Source organism: Giraffa tippelskirchi, chromosome 4, assembly GCF_054371585.1.
Source record: "Giraffa tippelskirchi isolate mGirTip1 chromosome 4, T2T-mGirTip1v1.2.pri, whole genome shotgun sequence".
In the NCBI taxonomy this organism is placed as follows: Eukaryota; Metazoa; Chordata; class Mammalia; order Artiodactyla; family Giraffidae; genus Giraffa; species Giraffa tippelskirchi.
Window position 1 is genome coordinate 206,766,077 of NC_137278.1, and position 16,957 is coordinate 206,783,033.

Sequence of the window (16,957 nt, forward strand, 5' to 3'; positions counted from 1 at the left end):
GTCACATCAAGAGGCTGGACTACGCTCAAGTCCTGCAGGCTGACCTCCAAGCTGGTCGGGAAGTGGCACCTTTGACAAGGGACTTCATTCAGTCTCAATTTCTCAGGGTATCATCATGGACAGTGGGCCTTGCAGGGCTAGGCGATAAGCTCTGGTCTTTGATCCTGGCATAAGCTCAGCACAGCCTGAGCCAGGACGGCCCCCACCAACCAAGCTCCTCGCTGTCTTTACAGCATTCTGTTACCAAGGGCTGCCCTGGTCCCTTGAGAACGTGTGGCCCCTCCATTCTGGCTGGAGAGCTTGAGTTCCGGGCCCGTGGGACAGAGGGTGGGGAAGGAAGGGGTGACAGCAAGCATCACAGGGCGACTACACAGGGTGCTGTGTAAGATCCAGCCCAGGCCTGGGGCTGTGTCAGTGGTATTACGCTAGGGAAAGTCTGAGTCTGGGGTTCACTGCCCCCGTCCCTCCTGCCTCCCAAGCCCCTTCTGGGCTCCCCCCCCTTCTCTCCACCCCAAGGGACTGAGCACACTCCTTGAGCAACGTCCAGCAGACTGGACAGCCTCCCCGCCCCCCAAGCCATGGCAGGAGACGCGTGCGGATGTCTGACCCGTGTGCCTCCATCTACCTACGTGTGCAGTCCTTCTGGTTTTGGGCAAGGTCAAAGCCGGGCCTGCAGTCGCAGGCCACCCCACCTTTGGGCGTCTCCCGGCAGATATGGGCACAGCCATGGTCTTTGTTCATGCAGTTCATACCCTCTGGGAAGAGACAGAGGAGAGGGGTTGGGAACCAGGGAGAGAGAAAATTTCAGGCTTAAAGGAAACCACCAGGGAAATGTCACAATCACATGTAATGTTCTCGGGCGGTCATTAGCACGCGCATGGCATGCACACACGAGGGTGCACCTAGCCACCCAGATGGAGACCCCTTAGGGAGAAGCTAAGGACACGGTACCCAGGTCTGGAGGCACCAGGCTTTGTCTAAGGGACGTGAATGAGCTCTCGGGACCCACAGGGGAGATGTTCCTGACCCGGGTCAGATTACAGGGCCTGAGCTGTACAGAGCGCTTTTCAGGTCAGGGCTTTGGATGGTTTACCCACTAAAGCGGGTGGGGGTGGATTTAAAAGGATGGCAGTGGTGCACAACACTTTTCAGTTTGTACAGGCATGTCCCAGCCCCCGTGAGGCAGGTGGAGACTTTCATTTCTGCCTGGGCCCAGAGAGAAGTGCGGACAGGTTGAGGGGCTGGCAGGCCCTGGCTGGCCTTCAGCTGTTGCATCGAGAGGTGCCACCAGCCCGCTCAGCCCCTCCTCACTGCATTCCCGCACAAGTCAATGTTGCTGTGCTGCCCCGCTGGGCCTCAGGCCCGAGCCTTGTCCTCACCAGTGCCACGGCTGGGCCCTGAACTAACCCCCACCCCCCCACACCATCCCCCAGCTGCCAGAGGGGGTCTCCACTTGTACCTGGTCATTGCAGCACCCTCCCCTGGGCCCACGGAACCCCCAGCCCCAGAGCAGAACCCCGCATCCCTGGGGCCCTCTGAGTTTATTCCAGGTCAGGTCACACACACCACTGTGTCCTAATCTCAGCCCGAGATTCCTGCTGGTTGGCAGATGCTCCTTTTTAAATCCATTTTAATTTTCTGCAAATCTCAGGCACCTTTTCCCCTGAGGCTTCAACTTCAAAAGGCGATTAGCCAGGGACTCCCCCGCTGGCTGGGAAACTCAGCAATGGGAGACCGCTGCGGGGGGCTGGGCAGGGAGGGGGGGCCCCTCACTTCCTGTCCTGGCACCCCCACGCTCTAGCTGCAGCAGGCTTTTTTATCTGGAGCCCCGTTCAAGTTGGCCCTGCCCGGCAGGCCCCTCCAGCTGACTCAGAAACCCCGTCCCTCCCAAGGCCGGCCGGGTTCCCTGTCTCCTCCCCTCCCAGTCTCCCCCGAGACAGGGATCATAAGGACCCGCCCGGGGCCCTGGGTTATAAACCCCAGTTTCTGCCATCACCCGCCCCCCAAGGCCTTGCTGAGTGCAGAGCTGGACTGCCCATGGGCTTTGAGGCCAGGGACTACAGACCATTCGCCCCAGAGTTCTGGCCTCCACACGCTGCCAGTGACGTGCGTACCCAGAATTTCACCAAAGTGCACTGTGGACACTGGAGTCATCAGGGAGAAGGAAGGTTCCCTGGGGTGGGACGTTCGGTCCCTTGCCGGAGTCACCCGTGGTTGCCGGGATGTCCTCTCCACCCCAGAAGACCTGATCTCCCCTCCCGGTCTGCCTGGAGCGGCTTGGAACCCCTTCAGTTGACCCCAGTTGATGTTTATCTTCCTGGTGATTTGTGAGGAGTTTCCAGAATTTATGAGGTCAGGGGTCAAGTGAGAGGGCAGAGGTCACAAGTCCATCAAGAGGCTAAATGTAGATGAACTGAAGAGCTGCTGTCTGCCCACACCCCCCGGAGACTCATCCCCCAGGTGACTCACGGGTCTCCCGTTTCACGTTCTAGCTCGGTCGTGACTTCGTCCACTGTAAGCATGGGGATGGGGCAACTGGGCAGTGACAGATATTTTAAAACACAAACACCCTGGCAGCTACAATCAAGACCGAAAAAAAAGTCTGAAGCTGAATAAAATAAAACAAGGCAAATCAAAATGAATGAAGCATGCATTTTGCTGACCTCTGGTTTCATCTGATTTTATTACTCTTATTATTCCTTCGCCTCGATTTTTCTCACTTAGGCAAATCAAATTGTCAAACTGGAGCCCGAAGAGCTTGGGTTTATGTGTTTAATATATTACGGCTGTAAATATTTACTAGAGATTAAGTGGGGAAATTTATATTTACTATTGAAAATTAAAATTTATTACACTTTAACACTTAGTATGCGTATGTGTGTGCTCAGTCGCTTCAGTCGTGTCCGACTCTTTGTGACCCCCTGGACTGTAGCCCGCGAGGCTCCTCTGTCCATGGGATTCTCCAGGCAAGAATACTGGAGTGGGTTGCCATGCCCTCCTCCAGAGGACCCTCCTGACCCAGGGGTCGAACTGGCAAGTCTCTGGCATATCTTGCCTCGCAGGCCAGGCGGATTCTTTACCTCTGAGCCAGCAGGGAGGCCCTAACATTAGCATATCGTTTGTTAAAAACTATTTCCCAAAACAAGGGGAGAGCTGGCTGCGAGGAGAAGTCTTTGCAGAGGAGACACGAGGGGTGGGTACTGATTCTGGACCACACTGTTTGAACTTCTGGGGGCACAGCTGGGCCTGGAGCCCTGCCCACTAGTTCTCCAGTCATTTGTCACTGTTGCCTCCGCTAGCGTCTGGGTTGGCTGGGCCTGCCGCTTACTGTCCGCACAGGGAAGGGAGGGGAAATGGAATAGCCTTGCCCCTCCTCCATTCAGGTCTGGGGCAGAGGGCTGGGTCTCCCCCCACCAAGCATCCCCCTTCCTGGGAAACAGGCTGATGGGGAGTGGACAGCTGGGAGCAGCAGTCACCCACAGCCAGGCTCACGTGCGGCTGGAGTCTGCTTAGCCCGAGAGCTTCCCGAGGCACCTTCTCCCTGAGACGGTGGTCGTCAGAGGATCCCCATCACATTTAAAAATGACCCTAGCAACCACTCCACAGAGGGCTACAACTGCCTAGCTGCGGGCCGGGGGTACGGCTTCTTCTGTGCTGGTGACTCAGCGGGATGCGGGAATTGTGTGACATTGTTCCCCTCCACCCTGGGGCTGCACTGGCTTCCACAGGCCACGAGAAGTTCGGCTTCATGCCCAGCAGAACCACAGACGGTCAGGGCTGGATGGCTCCGGGCCATCCATCTTACACATGGTTACAAATGGGGAGCAAGAGGCCTCGAGGCAGGAGGGATGTCCCAGGTCACACGGCAGGTCTGGAACCCAGGCCGCTGGGCTCTCTGCTCTGGGGCTCACTGCGCAACCCCGTGTGGGACCCAGATGGCTGGCAGGCAGCACACATTTTCTGGGGTGAACAGAACCAGGAAGCCGGCACAGAGCTGGTTTAATAAACTGTTCAGTTCAGTTCAGTTCAGTCGCTCAGTTGTGTCCGACTCCTTGCGACCCCACGGACTGCAGCATGCCAGGCCTCCCTGTCCATCACCAACTCCCGGAGCTTGCTCAAACTCATGTCCATTGAGTGGGTGATGCCATCCAACCATCTCATCCTCTGTCCTCCCCTTCTCCTCCCGCCTTCAATCTACCTGTCATTATTAACTGTCCTCAGAATTAAGAGCCTATGAAAACTGAAGGCAGCAGATTCAGACTCCGGGAAGCTCTCTGGGCAGCCCCTTGACAAAGCACAGAACACTGTGCTCCTCTCTGCCCTTCTCCCAGCTGCCGTGGAGCCTGAGGGCGGAACCTCAGCTCTCCTGCAGAGCCATCAAGTCCGCCAGAAGCCTCGTCCCTCTGGCTGAAGCCCGAAGCCAAGTCCCCTCTCCAGCCTCTCCAGACAGCAGGAGGCTCCTCAGCACAGGAGCTCTATGACCGGGGGGGTCCTGACCCTCACCCGCTTGTCCTCCGAGTTCTCACTCTCCCTCAGTGGCCACCGCCAGTCTCCCCACCGGATGGGAGGAAGCAGGGCGGCCTGGAGCAGGCCTGGCCATGCCCTTGGCAGCTGCTCCCGGAAGGGCCACAGGCTGTCAGCTGACCAAGGTCAACTCTGGCTGCCTCCTGAGCAAGGGGAGAGCTAAGGGCTGGGCTCTGCCCTCCCCTGCTGCAAGCTGAGTGGCTCCCCTTGTCGGCTTCCCGATGCCCTCGCTCTGGGTGCAGCTCATCCCCTGGCTTTGTCCTGTCCTTCCAGCGGGCACAGCGCTGAGGGGTGGGAGGCAGTCAGGCTCTGCACTTCCTCAGGTGCGTGTCTACCCAGGGCTGGCCCACCCACCAGCCAAGCTCTGTGAGGCTGTGTCTGGTCCCTGTTGTGGCCCATGCCCAGAATCCCAGCTGTACATGGCAGGTGTTCAGGAGACCTTACTGGGGAGCAAAAGCCAAGGTACCAGACGGAAGGGCCAGTCCCCAGGCCGGTATGATGGTCCGGCCAGGTGCTCACACCATCAAGACACGCTGAGGAAGACAGCCTCTCGCACAAGGGGCCAGGCCCGGGACCCGCCTGCTGGTACCTGGGCCCCTGGTCGAGGCCTTCTTCCCTTTTCTTAGCTGAGAAACAGGTTGTCAGCATCTTTACCTCCAAGGGTGGCCGTAAGGCTCAAATGAGAAGACTGTGAGATGTGTGTGGCCCAAAGCAGGTTCCTAAGAAAGCAGGACTGTTGCCAAAGCTTTCAGCCGTGGCTCCCGCTTCACTCTCCCTGTGTTAAATGCGAGTAGCTGCTCAGCTGCTCTCTCCTGACTGTGGGTAGTTTGAGGGCAGACCTGAGCTTTACCCTTTTCTGTATCCTAACTACCCAGCACAGGGCCTGGACCCGAGTTAGGGGTCAGCAAACAGTAACTGAAAGAAAGCAGAGAAGAAGGGGGTGAGAAAGTGAGGGGAGGGGAGGGAAGGAGAGAAACAGGGTGGAGAAAGAGGACAGAGAGTGAAGGTTTTCTTATCTTCGAGCAGAGTAAACCCGCTGCCTGTTATTTTAGGGGATGAGGCAAGGGGCTCAGGGAATTTGGAAAGCGCCACTGCAGCACGCGCTGTTGTGAGTGCTGTGAGACGCAGCCCGAGGCAGGGGACTCACAACACGGGTTAAAGGCTCCGAGAAGCCCTGCAGGCTCTCGTGGGATAAGAGCACCCTGTTCCCTGACCCTCACTTAACACGATGCCCTGGAAAGCTCTGGATTACAGGCTGAGACCCCAGGGTGGCCCACTTCAGTACCTCACCTTGCAGATGGGGTCAGCGGGGCTGAGGGACTCGGGTGGCGCAGGGCGGGGCAGGGAACAGGGCGGGGGCTCCACTACCTGGAGCCTGGCATGGCCTCCTCCGTGCCTCGGAGCCTCAGGGGTAACGGACGGCTCTCGATTCCTGTCCTCCCAGGAAGGCTGTCCTGAGTTGTGAGCTAGCGCAGTGTTGGGAGGGCTCTGCTGAGGGCCACGGGGCCAAGTGAAAGTCTGAATGTGAAAGGTGAACCCCCATGGCATGCAAGGGGCGTGTCCCCAAGCGCTTCTGCTCTGGGAGAGGGGTCCTCGGCTCCACACAGGAAGGGGTCTCGGGCCCCTCACCCAGCTGTGGCCCCATCCTCTGAGGCAGCCAGACCCGTCACCGCCAGCTCTGGCTGGCAAGCAGTCTCCATGGGTGCCAGCCCGCAGGCTCCTTCAGAGCAAAGGGCTGAGCCCAAACCGGGCACAGAGCAGGCTTCTGCCAGCCTGCGGTACTGATGGGCCTGGCTGACTCTGTCCTGCTGCGGCCCCCTGCTTGGTACCGTGCCCGGTCCTGGGAGCTGGACAAGAGAGCTGCCTGGGACCAGGGGTGGCCTCGGCCTTGGCCTTGCTCCCCATTTTGATGCCACGCAGTGCGGAGTCCGGCGGAGAGCCCCCTTCATCTCTCCTCCTCGCGGGGCAGTGAGATACTGTTTCAGTGCCGTTCCTGGAATCCCCGGACCTCGGGGGCCTGGTGCCAGTCAGGCCAGGCTGTGCGCCAGGTCGAATCTAATTTGATCCAACCCCTCCAAATCCAATTACGTCCTGCAAACTCGGACCGCGTGTCTCCTCGGCGCTCGGGATGGGGCGGGAGCCGTGAGGACACAGCAGTTGCACCGCCAGCTCGCCGAGGTCTGTGTTCAGACTCTGACCTTTGCTGCGTGACCTTGGGCAATCGCTTCACCGTTCTGAGCCTTGGTTTTCACCTGTGACCACTGGCCAGTTGTGGTACCCGCCTCCCAGTGCTCGCTCAGCATGCAGGCCCCTTCTCAGGGCCAGTGAGGCTGGCTGGGGGCAGGGGAGGACTTGAGGGCCTCTGCTCTGGGCGGGGATGCACTCTGGGCTAGAAAGGTCTCTGGAGGCTGCGTGGAGGCCGTTTCTGGGGGCAGGGGTGCAGCTGGAGGCAGGGGGAGTGCTACTGTAATCACCCTGAAAGCGAAGAAGGAGCCTGAAGGGATGGCGGCTTCTGTGGGGACGGGGACGAAGGCTGGATTGGGACACATTTCAGAGCCCTTTCCTCTCGCCATTCCAAAAGTCAGGATGTGGGGGCTCGGGCTCTGACTCTCCTTTCATTTAACCCTCCCTGTAAGCCTGAGATGGGGATATGCCCATGGCAATCGTACACACAAGCTCGCGAGGTGGGATCAGGTGAAGGGAAAACGCGCCAGGGCCACGCCGTGCATGAGGACTCGGGGCCACACCTCTGTCTCCCAAGTGCCCTGAGTGTCCTTCTGATGGCCCCTCCCCGGGTTCTGGTCCTCTTGAGGTCCTGGGACAGACCCCACAGCCCTTTCCAACCGGGGCCTGTTTTCCCAAAGGCCTTCTATCAGTTTCGGAAGCTCTACAGGAGAGCGTACAGAGGTGAGCAATGGGAGAATCTGCCTGCCCCAAACTAGCGTGCACACACTGTGTCTTCTGTAAAGCAAAGTTCACGGATGTATCTAAAGCAGGCAGAGGGTGGAGGGCAATCCGTCTGTCCTGAGGAGCCGGCCTTTCTCGTAGCCCCCAGGCCCAGGATAACATAGCTGGAATGTGTGTCGCTCAGGGGTCGTTGCTATGGCGACTTCATCAATAACACTGTTTTCCGCATCCCTGTTCCTTCCACACGCAAGAAGGGAAGGCAAGCTGGGAACCCAGAGTGGGGAGGAGAGGACAATGACCTTGCCCCGCCTCCCCCAGCTCGGGAGGTAGGGGCTTACCTCCTGTTCCACCTCATCGGTAGGAAATTACGGAGCCCTGAAAGAAGCTGCTGCCTTCCCCGACCCAGACCCAGCAGGCTGGCCAAGCCAGGCAGGGAAAAACAAACACGAGCTCCCATGCGCTTTGACTGGGGGCTGAAGGGAATGTCAGGACGGTTCTGCCGTGGGGGGAAAGGCGCCGGGGCAGCAGCAACAAGGATGGGACTGTGGGAGCGGTGATGGGGATAAGAGCTGCACCCGTCCCCCGGAGCCGTCTGTGTGCCAGGCTGGCCCACACACTTCGCACGTGTCATCTCACCATTTCTCCCCCCACCACCCCAGCAGCGTGCTCCCGTCCAGGTACTGGCCCCACTTAACGGATGACAACACTAAAGGACTGAGAGATTCATAACTAGGGGGGCTGGCTCTCGGGGCAGCCCACAAGTGAGACAGAACGGTGGCAGCTCTGGGCTGCAAAACAGGCCGGCCAGAAGCTTGCTGCCGGTGAATGATGACTGGAGCGACCATTACTGCCCGTGTTGTGCACAGAGCACTTTACAGGCATGATCGCCTTAAGTTTCAGGTTTGTTGTTGTCGCTCAGTCGTGTCGGACCCTTTGCAGCCCCGTGGACTGCACATGCCAGGCCCCCCTGTCCTCCAATATCTCCTGGTGTTGACTCAGATTCACGTCCATTGAGTCGGTCGGTGATGTCAACCAACCATCTCATCCTCTGTCGTCCCCTTCTCCTTCTGCCCTCAATCTTTCCTGGCTTCGGGGTCTTTTCCAATGTGTTGGCTCTTCGCATCAGGTGACCAAAGTATTGGAGCTTTCAGGACCTCTTTTCAAAGTAGATTCTATTTAACCCCACTTCGAAAGGGAGGAGAGTAGGATGGAGAAAGGCCTGGGCACTTGCCCCAGGGACACGGACGGGACAGGCATTCCTGCTTCAGAACCTGTGCTCCTGGGGGACTTCCAGTAGGCAGTGGAGCACCCACTGCCAGGGCAGGGGCAGGGAAACCTGAGTTGTCCCCTCTCTTCTTCACCTTGGCCCGGCGTGATCTGGAGCAGGGGAACAACCCCACCCCACTCTCCCTGGCTACATCGGCTTTTCCACGTTGTCTCTCCAAGCCCATCTCAAATGCCAGCTTCTCACTCCAAACCTCCTCCAAGGTTTGCTTTCTCACCCCAAACCTCCCCTGAGACAGGGAGTGCCATCTCCATGGTCCTCAGACTCCCGGCCTGAGATGGCTGCAGGTGGGAGCACACCCCGTTCCCTCCTGGTCCGCAGGGCCCGGCCCCAGGTCGAGGGCAGAGGCAGCTATGGAACACAGACCCTTATCACGTCACCCTGTGAGGCGAAAAGCCTGTCATCATCTTAGAGTCAATCCAAGAGGCTGAGCACCTTGCCCCTGGCCACTTGGGTAGGATGTGGGAGAGCTGTAACGCGAAGTCTGTCCTGTGTGACTTGAAGATCGGCCCTTCTCCAGCAGCAGCAGAGGGAACTTTCTAGAGCATAAATCTGACAGCGTTTTCCTATTGCCCAAGTGCCTTCACTGCCCCGCCCCAGCCAGGGCCCAGGGTTAGGCTGAGAGTTCTCCAATGGCACTCCAGGTCCTTCTCACCTCTGCCTGCCACGGCTCCGGAGAACAGGGATGCTTGGCTGTCGGACAGCAATTTGCGATTCCGCTTGGGTGTCACCTCCTCTAGGAAGCCCTCCTCGTTTCCACCCTCCCCTCAAGTCCCTAGGCTGGATGAGCTGCCTGGCCTGGGCCTCCACAGCCCTCTGGACTCCCCTTCTCGTAGCACCCACCACACTCATTGTAACTTCTGGATTAGTTGGGTCTCCCCCATCAGACTGGGGGCTCCTTGAGGCGGCAGGGCCCACGGCCAAGTCACCTCTTTGTCCCCTGGGGCCCTGCACCATGCCCATTTCAGGCCTGAGAAATAGTGCTGAACCCAGCTGCACTGCCAAGGGGCCTGGGTTCAGCCGCTCTGGGCTTCGGACTCCACGCCAGAACACCCGCCAGTCCTCAGACAACAGAATGCGCCTGTCCGCAGGCCCGGGCCTGGCTGCTGTCTGCAGGGCGCTGCTGGCCCCCGGCCTGGGCCGCCTGCCCGGCTCCACCTCGACCCCCTAATTACCCTCCAACAGCAACTGTGCCAGGATGGTGCTTCCAGCGCCTCTCATTACGAGGCCCGGGCTTAGCAGAAGGCAGGGCTCTGTCTCCCATCCTGTGCCCCCCCTCCACCCCGAATTACACCCTCTTGGGCAATTCCAGGGCCTGGCTGGGGTACCGGCGGCCGGAGGCCCCACACTAGAGCCCCCAGCTGACCAGGAGCCCAGCCCACCCCAGGCTGCATCCCTGGGGGTGGCCCTTACCTGGGACATGGGGTTAAGACTGCGGGCTTCATGTATCCAGAGGGCCTCAGGGCCAGGCCGTGTGCCAGGCTCTCTGCCAGCGTCCCTGTCTCTACGACTCTGCGTGGCAGGGACCATCAGCAGGCCCACCTAAGAGGTGATGACGCTGAGGCTCGGAGGGAGGTCTCCCACCTTGTGTGGGGGGGCGGGGATCCACCCCCACTGTGGCCGTCCCAACAGCAGGCCCGTAGGGGTCCCAGCCCCTTGGCCAGATGCTTGCTTCACAGCCCCCCAGCCCTGTGCCCACTCAGCTGCCTCGGCGGCCCCCGGGGGACTGTGCTCTGCTCCCCCCGCTGACCAGCGCCTCACTGCCTCTACCAACCCTCTCCTCACTGGGCCCACCGCCCACTCCCAGGCACACAGACCCTACGGCCCCTCTACCACTTCCACCCCAGCCTTCAGGCAGAAGGCCAGGGCCCCGGGGCGGTGGGGGGACTGGCCCTTCTGAGCGCACAACCCTCCTTCTCTCAGCACTTGCCGCCCAGCTGGGGGGCAGCCTTACAGTCCAGCTGTCGTGGGATTTGACCCCTATACCCTCCGTGTTCACCTGCTCACCTGCCTGCGTGCTTTCCTTCCATGAACACTGAGGGAGGCCTCTTGGCCCTCAGGCCCTTCTGCAGAACGAGCCCACCTCTCCTCTGTGCCTTCATCCCGCTCTCCTCTCCCGGGGCTGGACCACAGTCCAGCCCGTTGTAGGTGTGCACCCACACCCACAGTGAGGCGGGCCCCTCAGTACCCAGTCAGCTCTGAAACCAAGCTGGAACCTGGCTTTACACACAAGAAAACAGCCAGAGTGGACAGGTTTTCCGGAAAGCAAGAATTGGAAAGGAACTTAAAGAGCATCTAGAGGAAGCCTTTCCTTTTCCACCGAGGAGGCTGAAGCCCACTGGACAGGCCTCGCCCTGGGCCACGCACCAGTCAGCATGGTGTCCACACCCACCTTCCAACTCCCAACCCCTGGGCTCCTGATGCCTCGACCCTCCAGTTCAGAGTTCTTTCCATCACATCAGAAAGTGGCTCATGAGGCACTGCTGGTTCGGGAGCTGTTGACCAGCCTTTGGGCCCATCCATTCCTTCACCCCCGCGTTTGATACGTTTGCTGGCACCACCGTGTCCAGGCCCTGTGCTGAGGCCGTCAGCAGAGCCAGCCAGGGTGCCTGCATGTCGCGGGGGCTTTTTCAGCTAAAACCAAGTCCTCTGCCACGGCTGCTCACGGACAGACAGATAGGTGGACAGATGGAGAGCTGAGACCCTGGCTGGCTCCTGGTGTGCCAGATAAGAGCAGAGGGGCAGGGCTGGCCTTCTCGGAAAGCAGGGGCGGACCCCAACCCCCTTTAGCCCCTCGCCTCTGGTTTCTGGGCTGGTCCTGGCACTGGGGGCCCCTGGAAGGCCGCCTCTGTGAGATGGGAGGGAACCAGCCTGATGGCCATGCGCAGACACACGTGGACAAACGTGGGCAGCGCTGCAGTTGCCACACGGAGGCTGGCATTGCCAAGGTACTGCAGGCCTGGTTTTTACCAGCTCTAATTCCTGTGGCCCTTTCTAAGGTGTGTGGCCTGGAACTTGCTTGGTTTCCTCCTCTGGGAAGGGGAGGAGGGAGGTCACTAAAGGGTACTAAAGTGGGGAGGGCTCCAGCTGAGGGTCCCTGAGCCCCCTTAAGACGAAGCTGGTACTCAGCGAAAGCGCCCTGGGCCCCCTTTATCCGATTCTGCAGTGCCCGTTCTTTGCAAGCTGCTCTTCACCCTGGACCCCAGCCTCCTCCATTCTGTCCGGCGCTAAGGGTTCTTCCCCTTCCTGGCCTCTGGAGTTCCCCAGGCTGACCACTAGGCGTCACCACGAGCACGTCCATGCCCCTCCGAGGCCCAGGTGGCTGAGAGCAAGGCCTGAGACTCTCTTGCCTCCTGACTTAGCACTCCGCTCAGGTTCAGAGGCAAGAGATGCTCCCTTCCTTCCCCAGGGCTGCCAGACACAGCGAATGAAAACACGGACTGCTTGGTTAAGTTTGGATCTCAGATGAACAACAAAGATTTCCCAAGTGTAAGCATGCCAAGCGTTGTGTGGGTCATGTTTGTGCCAAAAAAGAGCATTCACTACTTATGTGACATCTCAAGTTCAAATACAGGCTGTCCCGTACTTCACCTGGCTGCCCTCCCCCTCCCCCTCCACAGGGGCCCTAACGCCACGGTCCCCAGCCTTTTTAGCACCAGGGACTGGTTTCACGGGAGGCAATTTTCCCTTGGGCCAGGGGTGGGGGGAGTGGGTCAGGCGGTAATGTGAACGAGGGGGAGAGATGGGGACTGGCCCTTGAAGCTTTGCTCGTTTGCCCGCCGCTCACCTCCTGCTCTGCGGCCCGGTTCCTAACACGCCGGAACCGGTACCAGTCTGTGGTCCAGGGATTGGGGACCCCTGGCCCTAAAGGTAGCCATGGTGGTGGTGACTGATTGCCCCAGGCTACAGACTGGCTGTGACCAGGGAACGAGTCTGTTTCTCCCTCTTGACAGGTGACCAGGCGGAGGAGCCCAGGTGTGGGAAGGGTCAATGTGGTGGCCAAGTGAGTGCTCCCCGTGCAGTTTTGGCGGGGTCTGGGAGGGGAAGCTGCAAGAATGCTGCAGGGCACGCCAGCAGGAGATTCCCTAAGGACTTGAGCAGCCCCCCGACACTGCCTCACTTTGACTGCCCACCACGTGCCGTGGGGAACAGCCAGGCTCGGAGCCGCCAACACCTGGGCTCCAGGTGGGCTCCATCCCAAACCGGCTGTGCCCGCTGTCCCTGCCTGCACCTCCTTTCCCTCCTCTGCACAATGAGGGGGCAGCTGTCACCTCCCAGGATCCTCTGAGGATCAAAGGGTAACAAGGGCCTGGTACACAAAAGGAACGCAATGACTGTGGAGCACTTCCCCCTTTCCCAGGGCTTGTATCGTGGGCGCGAACCACCAGCTTGGGGAACCCACGCTGATTCCCACCATTCACTCTAACTGGAACAGACTGCTACATGGACACCTCACTCGGTGAACAGACAAGGAGGCACACGCTGGGCCAGCCACCGTGCGGGCCGGGGCACACAGGGTAGGGCTGCGGGAGCGAGGAGGAACGGGGTTCCAGGAGAGGAAGCGGCTCGCGCAGGGGCGTGGAGCCATGCGCGGGGGAGCATCTCTGAACTCATCATCTTGGGCTCCCCTGCTGCAGGGGCCTCAGCCACCCACAAGCCGATCTGGGGGCTGAACGCAGCCTCGGGAGCGAGCCTGGCCTTGGTGCTGCTTGGTGCCAGGGACGTGAAAGAACTTTAATCCGATCCTCTTTTTCACTTGCCCTGTTCCCGCCCTGTGTCAGACGTGAGAAATGCACCCCTGCCCTTCTCAGGAGCTCACGCACCGCCCCTAGGAGAGGGCTGAGAGCCTTGGGGCTGTGTGTGTACACTGGGAGGATGATGTGCTTATCCCAAGACAAGACGTGCTTGTTGGAGACAGCTCCTCGAGAGGAGATGAAGCAAAATGGGTTTTGAAGGATGATGACGAGTTCTCCAGGAAGGGAGGGGACTGGGGCCTGGCCCCTGAGGCAGAGCAGAGAGCGCACACTAAGGCCCGCAACTGGAAAAGGGCTCCCTGGCCATGGGGAGAACAGAAGGTGGGTGGGGGGCTGGTGAGAGGCCGCGCTGTGGAAGGCCTTGGAAGGCGGGGAAGGCGAGGCTCAGGCACAGGAGAGCAGCCTCGTGGCACGCACCGCAGGGAGAGGAGCCACGGGTGGGGGCCAAGTGGGCAGTGATGTGGCCAGAGGGTCCCGCTGCTTTCAGAAGGCGGAGGGCTCGGGGGACCCGGGAACCAGCCACCGCACTAACTCGCAGGAGAGTGGAGCCTGCCTGCAGGCAGACGGTGGAGAGGTGGGGCCCTGGGGCTCAAGGGGCTCCAGGCAGCAGGCCACCCCTGATCCCAGCCCTCCATCTGTTTGTTCATTCAGTATGGTTGCTCTTAGGAGTTGGAAAGACTTGGGTTCGGATCCTGACTGTGCTAATCACTCACTAGGGGATGAATCGCTTCTCAATCTCCATTTCCTCTCGGCAGAATGGGAGAACACAGCCGCATGGCACCAGACCGTTCCAGGGTCTGATGACCTGAGCCACCATCTGGGCACGGTGCTTGGCACACAGTGGTGCCCAGTGACAGCTGACAGTTTTACCCACTTCACGTCCAGGCAGTCCACTAGGGAACGGAGTGTACTCATAGCATCTCATTTTGGTCCTCATCAAAATTTCTATAATGAACACTAACGTTTGTCCCATTTTATAGACAAGAAAAGTGAGGCCACGGGACTTGTAGCAGAGAAGGGAGCCGGGGCCAGAGCCAGCTACCCCTGTACTGTCTACACGAGGAGGCCGATGCCACGAGGCACTGAGGTCCCTGCAGGGCGGCCTGGCCGGGGCTGGTGGGAGGCAGGCCAGGAGAATGGCGTGAAGCTGGGCTCACCAGCCAAAGGAGTTGTTTATGGGGTGGGAGGCTTGTAAAAAATAATGGGCTGGATTTATTGTCCCTGCCTCAAGGGCTGTTCTGGACTGCAAAGGGCCAGGACAGGCCTTCTCCGGCAGCACCGTAAATCTTCCTGCTAAATGCGAGAGCTGCCTGGTCCCCCGCCCACCCGGTCTGCGGGCGGGGTGATGGGGTACGGAGGGTAAATGAGGAGAAGCCCCCCCAGGAGCAGCCAGGGGCACAGCCCTGAGGCTGAAGGTGAGGATTCTCCGGAGAGGCCACACTTGCCCTCATTTAAAAGAGAAAGTTCCCAGCCACACAGTCATGGGAACCCAGCACCCACGGCTGATGACAGAGAGCCATGGAACAGGGCTGGGGATGTCCCCGACCCTGCAGGGGCCACACTGGGGCCCCAGGTCAAGGCCTGGCCCAGACCTCAAGATGCGGGAATCACGTCCCAGGAAGCTGTGTGCGTCGGCCAGCCAGGCACACTGATAGGACTCTGAGCTAATGTCTGGTGGGGGTGGCTTGGGAGGGACGGTGAGCCTCTGTCCACAGGCATTTGAGTCTGGAGAACCCACCTGCCAATGCAGGAGACATGGGTTCGATCCCTGGGTCGGGGAGACCTCCCAGAGGAGGAAATGGCAATCCACTCCAGTATTCTTGCCTGGAGAATCCCATGGACACAGGAGCCTGGCGGGCTACAGTCCCTGGGGTTGCCAAGAGTCAGACATGACTTAGCGACTAAACAACAATGGGGTGGAGCCCGAGAAGAAAAACTAACGATGGTGTCAGAAATCTGGCCCCCGTCCTGAGTGCTGCTTTGAGGCGTGGCCCCGCTGGGGTTCCCTCCTGTGCTGGGCTGACAGTGCTTACCCAAAATTCTTCCCGGGGTGACTGCAAGCCTCACAGTGAGCCAGGTGTGAAAGCACCGTGGGAGCAGAGGGTGGGGACAGGCTGGCAAGGACACCTGCTGCTGAGATGGGCGGGGGCTGGGGTCAGGAGCAGCCGGACAGGAGACAAAGTCCAGAGGAGGGTCAAGGACCAGCTGAGGAGAGTGGAGAAAGGGTCCTGGACGAGGGCTGGGCGGATGGAAGGGGCAGCCGCCTCCAGTGAGGACCACTAGCCCTCTGCCCTGACCCAACCCCAGGGACCGGTGCCTGAAAACTGCCCGGGGGCCTTTGCGGAGGAGACCCCACTCGGTCCTGGGGGGTTGCAGATGTTGGGCAGTGGGTTCAGGGCCCGAGGGCAAGGCTTCGGGCTGTGGCTGACCCGGGCGGCTGTGGGTTCAGGGCCCCTGTGCAACTCCGAGGTCTAAGTGTGGCCGGGGGGAGCGCTTTCCTTTAAGTGCCATGGAGGAGCCCAGCCCCCTTCCCTGGCCTGGCCACGTGGTGGCTGAAAGGCGGAACCGATGGCCAGCTGCCGTCCCCACACCCCTGACGTCTGCCGGGAGATCAGACACTCCGGAGGCCCCGCCCCCGTCCCATCTGACTCCTGAGTTTGTCCTCACACCCGCCACCTTGGCCACCTCCTCAGGCCCCAGGCCGAGCGGGCCAGAGAGCCTGGGGGGCCCGCAATGAGTGCGAGCTGTTCATGGCGCCTGAGGTCAGGACAGTGAGCCGGAGGTTGAGCAGGACCCAGGTTGCAGCCTCTTGAAAAGTAGAGACTGGCTGGTCCCACTTGGGGCCCCAGGCTCCCCTCCGGGGCTCCTGGTTCCAGAAAGAACAAGGCCCATGTGGTCCAGAGCCAACTTCCACTGAACCTCTCTGCACCGCCGCGATGCAGGGACTGGGCCCCTCTGCAGACGGGCCTGCCTGCCCTGCCTCTCAACCTCCCCTTGCCCTCCCCTCTGTCCCTCCTGTCCACTCACACTGCCCCCTAATGAGTTCTGGACCCTGATGGCCACCAGTGCCACCTCCCGGGAAAGGGCTTCATCTCCCTGTCCACCCACAGTGGGCAGCGACCTTTCCTCAATGTGAATCATACCCCCACTCCTGGGGCTGACAGGGCCCCTGTCACGTTCACAGCAAAGTTCAAACTCCTGCCAAACATGGCCTCCTGACCCTCTCTCTCACTTCTTGAAGCTCTGGGTCTGGTTTCAGGCTCCAGGACGCAAACCCTCTCCAATGGGTAAGAAAGGCTACGGGCACACAGACTCTTCCAGCCCCCAGAGCAAAGCTGGAACCTTACATGGCAGGGATCCCCTGGCCAGAGGCAAGAGGCCAGGCTGACCTGAGTGAAGGGCCCAGAGAGGGAAGAACAGCTGGGCAAACACAGGCTGAAAAGATGGGAAGGGCGCGGGGGGTCGGGAGCAGCAGTAGCAGACGCAG

At 60.1% G+C, this 16,957-nt stretch overlaps 1 protein-coding gene across 3 annotated transcripts in view; it reads right to left on the bottom strand.

Moving 5' to 3' along the window:
- SCUBE1 (signal peptide, CUB domain and EGF like domain containing 1) overlaps positions 1 to 16,957 on the bottom strand; it is a 132,056-nt gene that overhangs the window by 57,861 nt on the left and 57,238 nt on the right. For all 3 annotated transcript variants that reach the window (XM_081587852.1, XM_081587855.1, XM_081587854.1), the window contains exon 5: positions 630 to 755. In XM_081587852.1, coding sequence (XP_081443978.1) covers positions 630 to 755 — 126 coding nt within the window. The remainder of the gene's footprint in view (positions 1 to 629; positions 756 to 16,957) is intronic.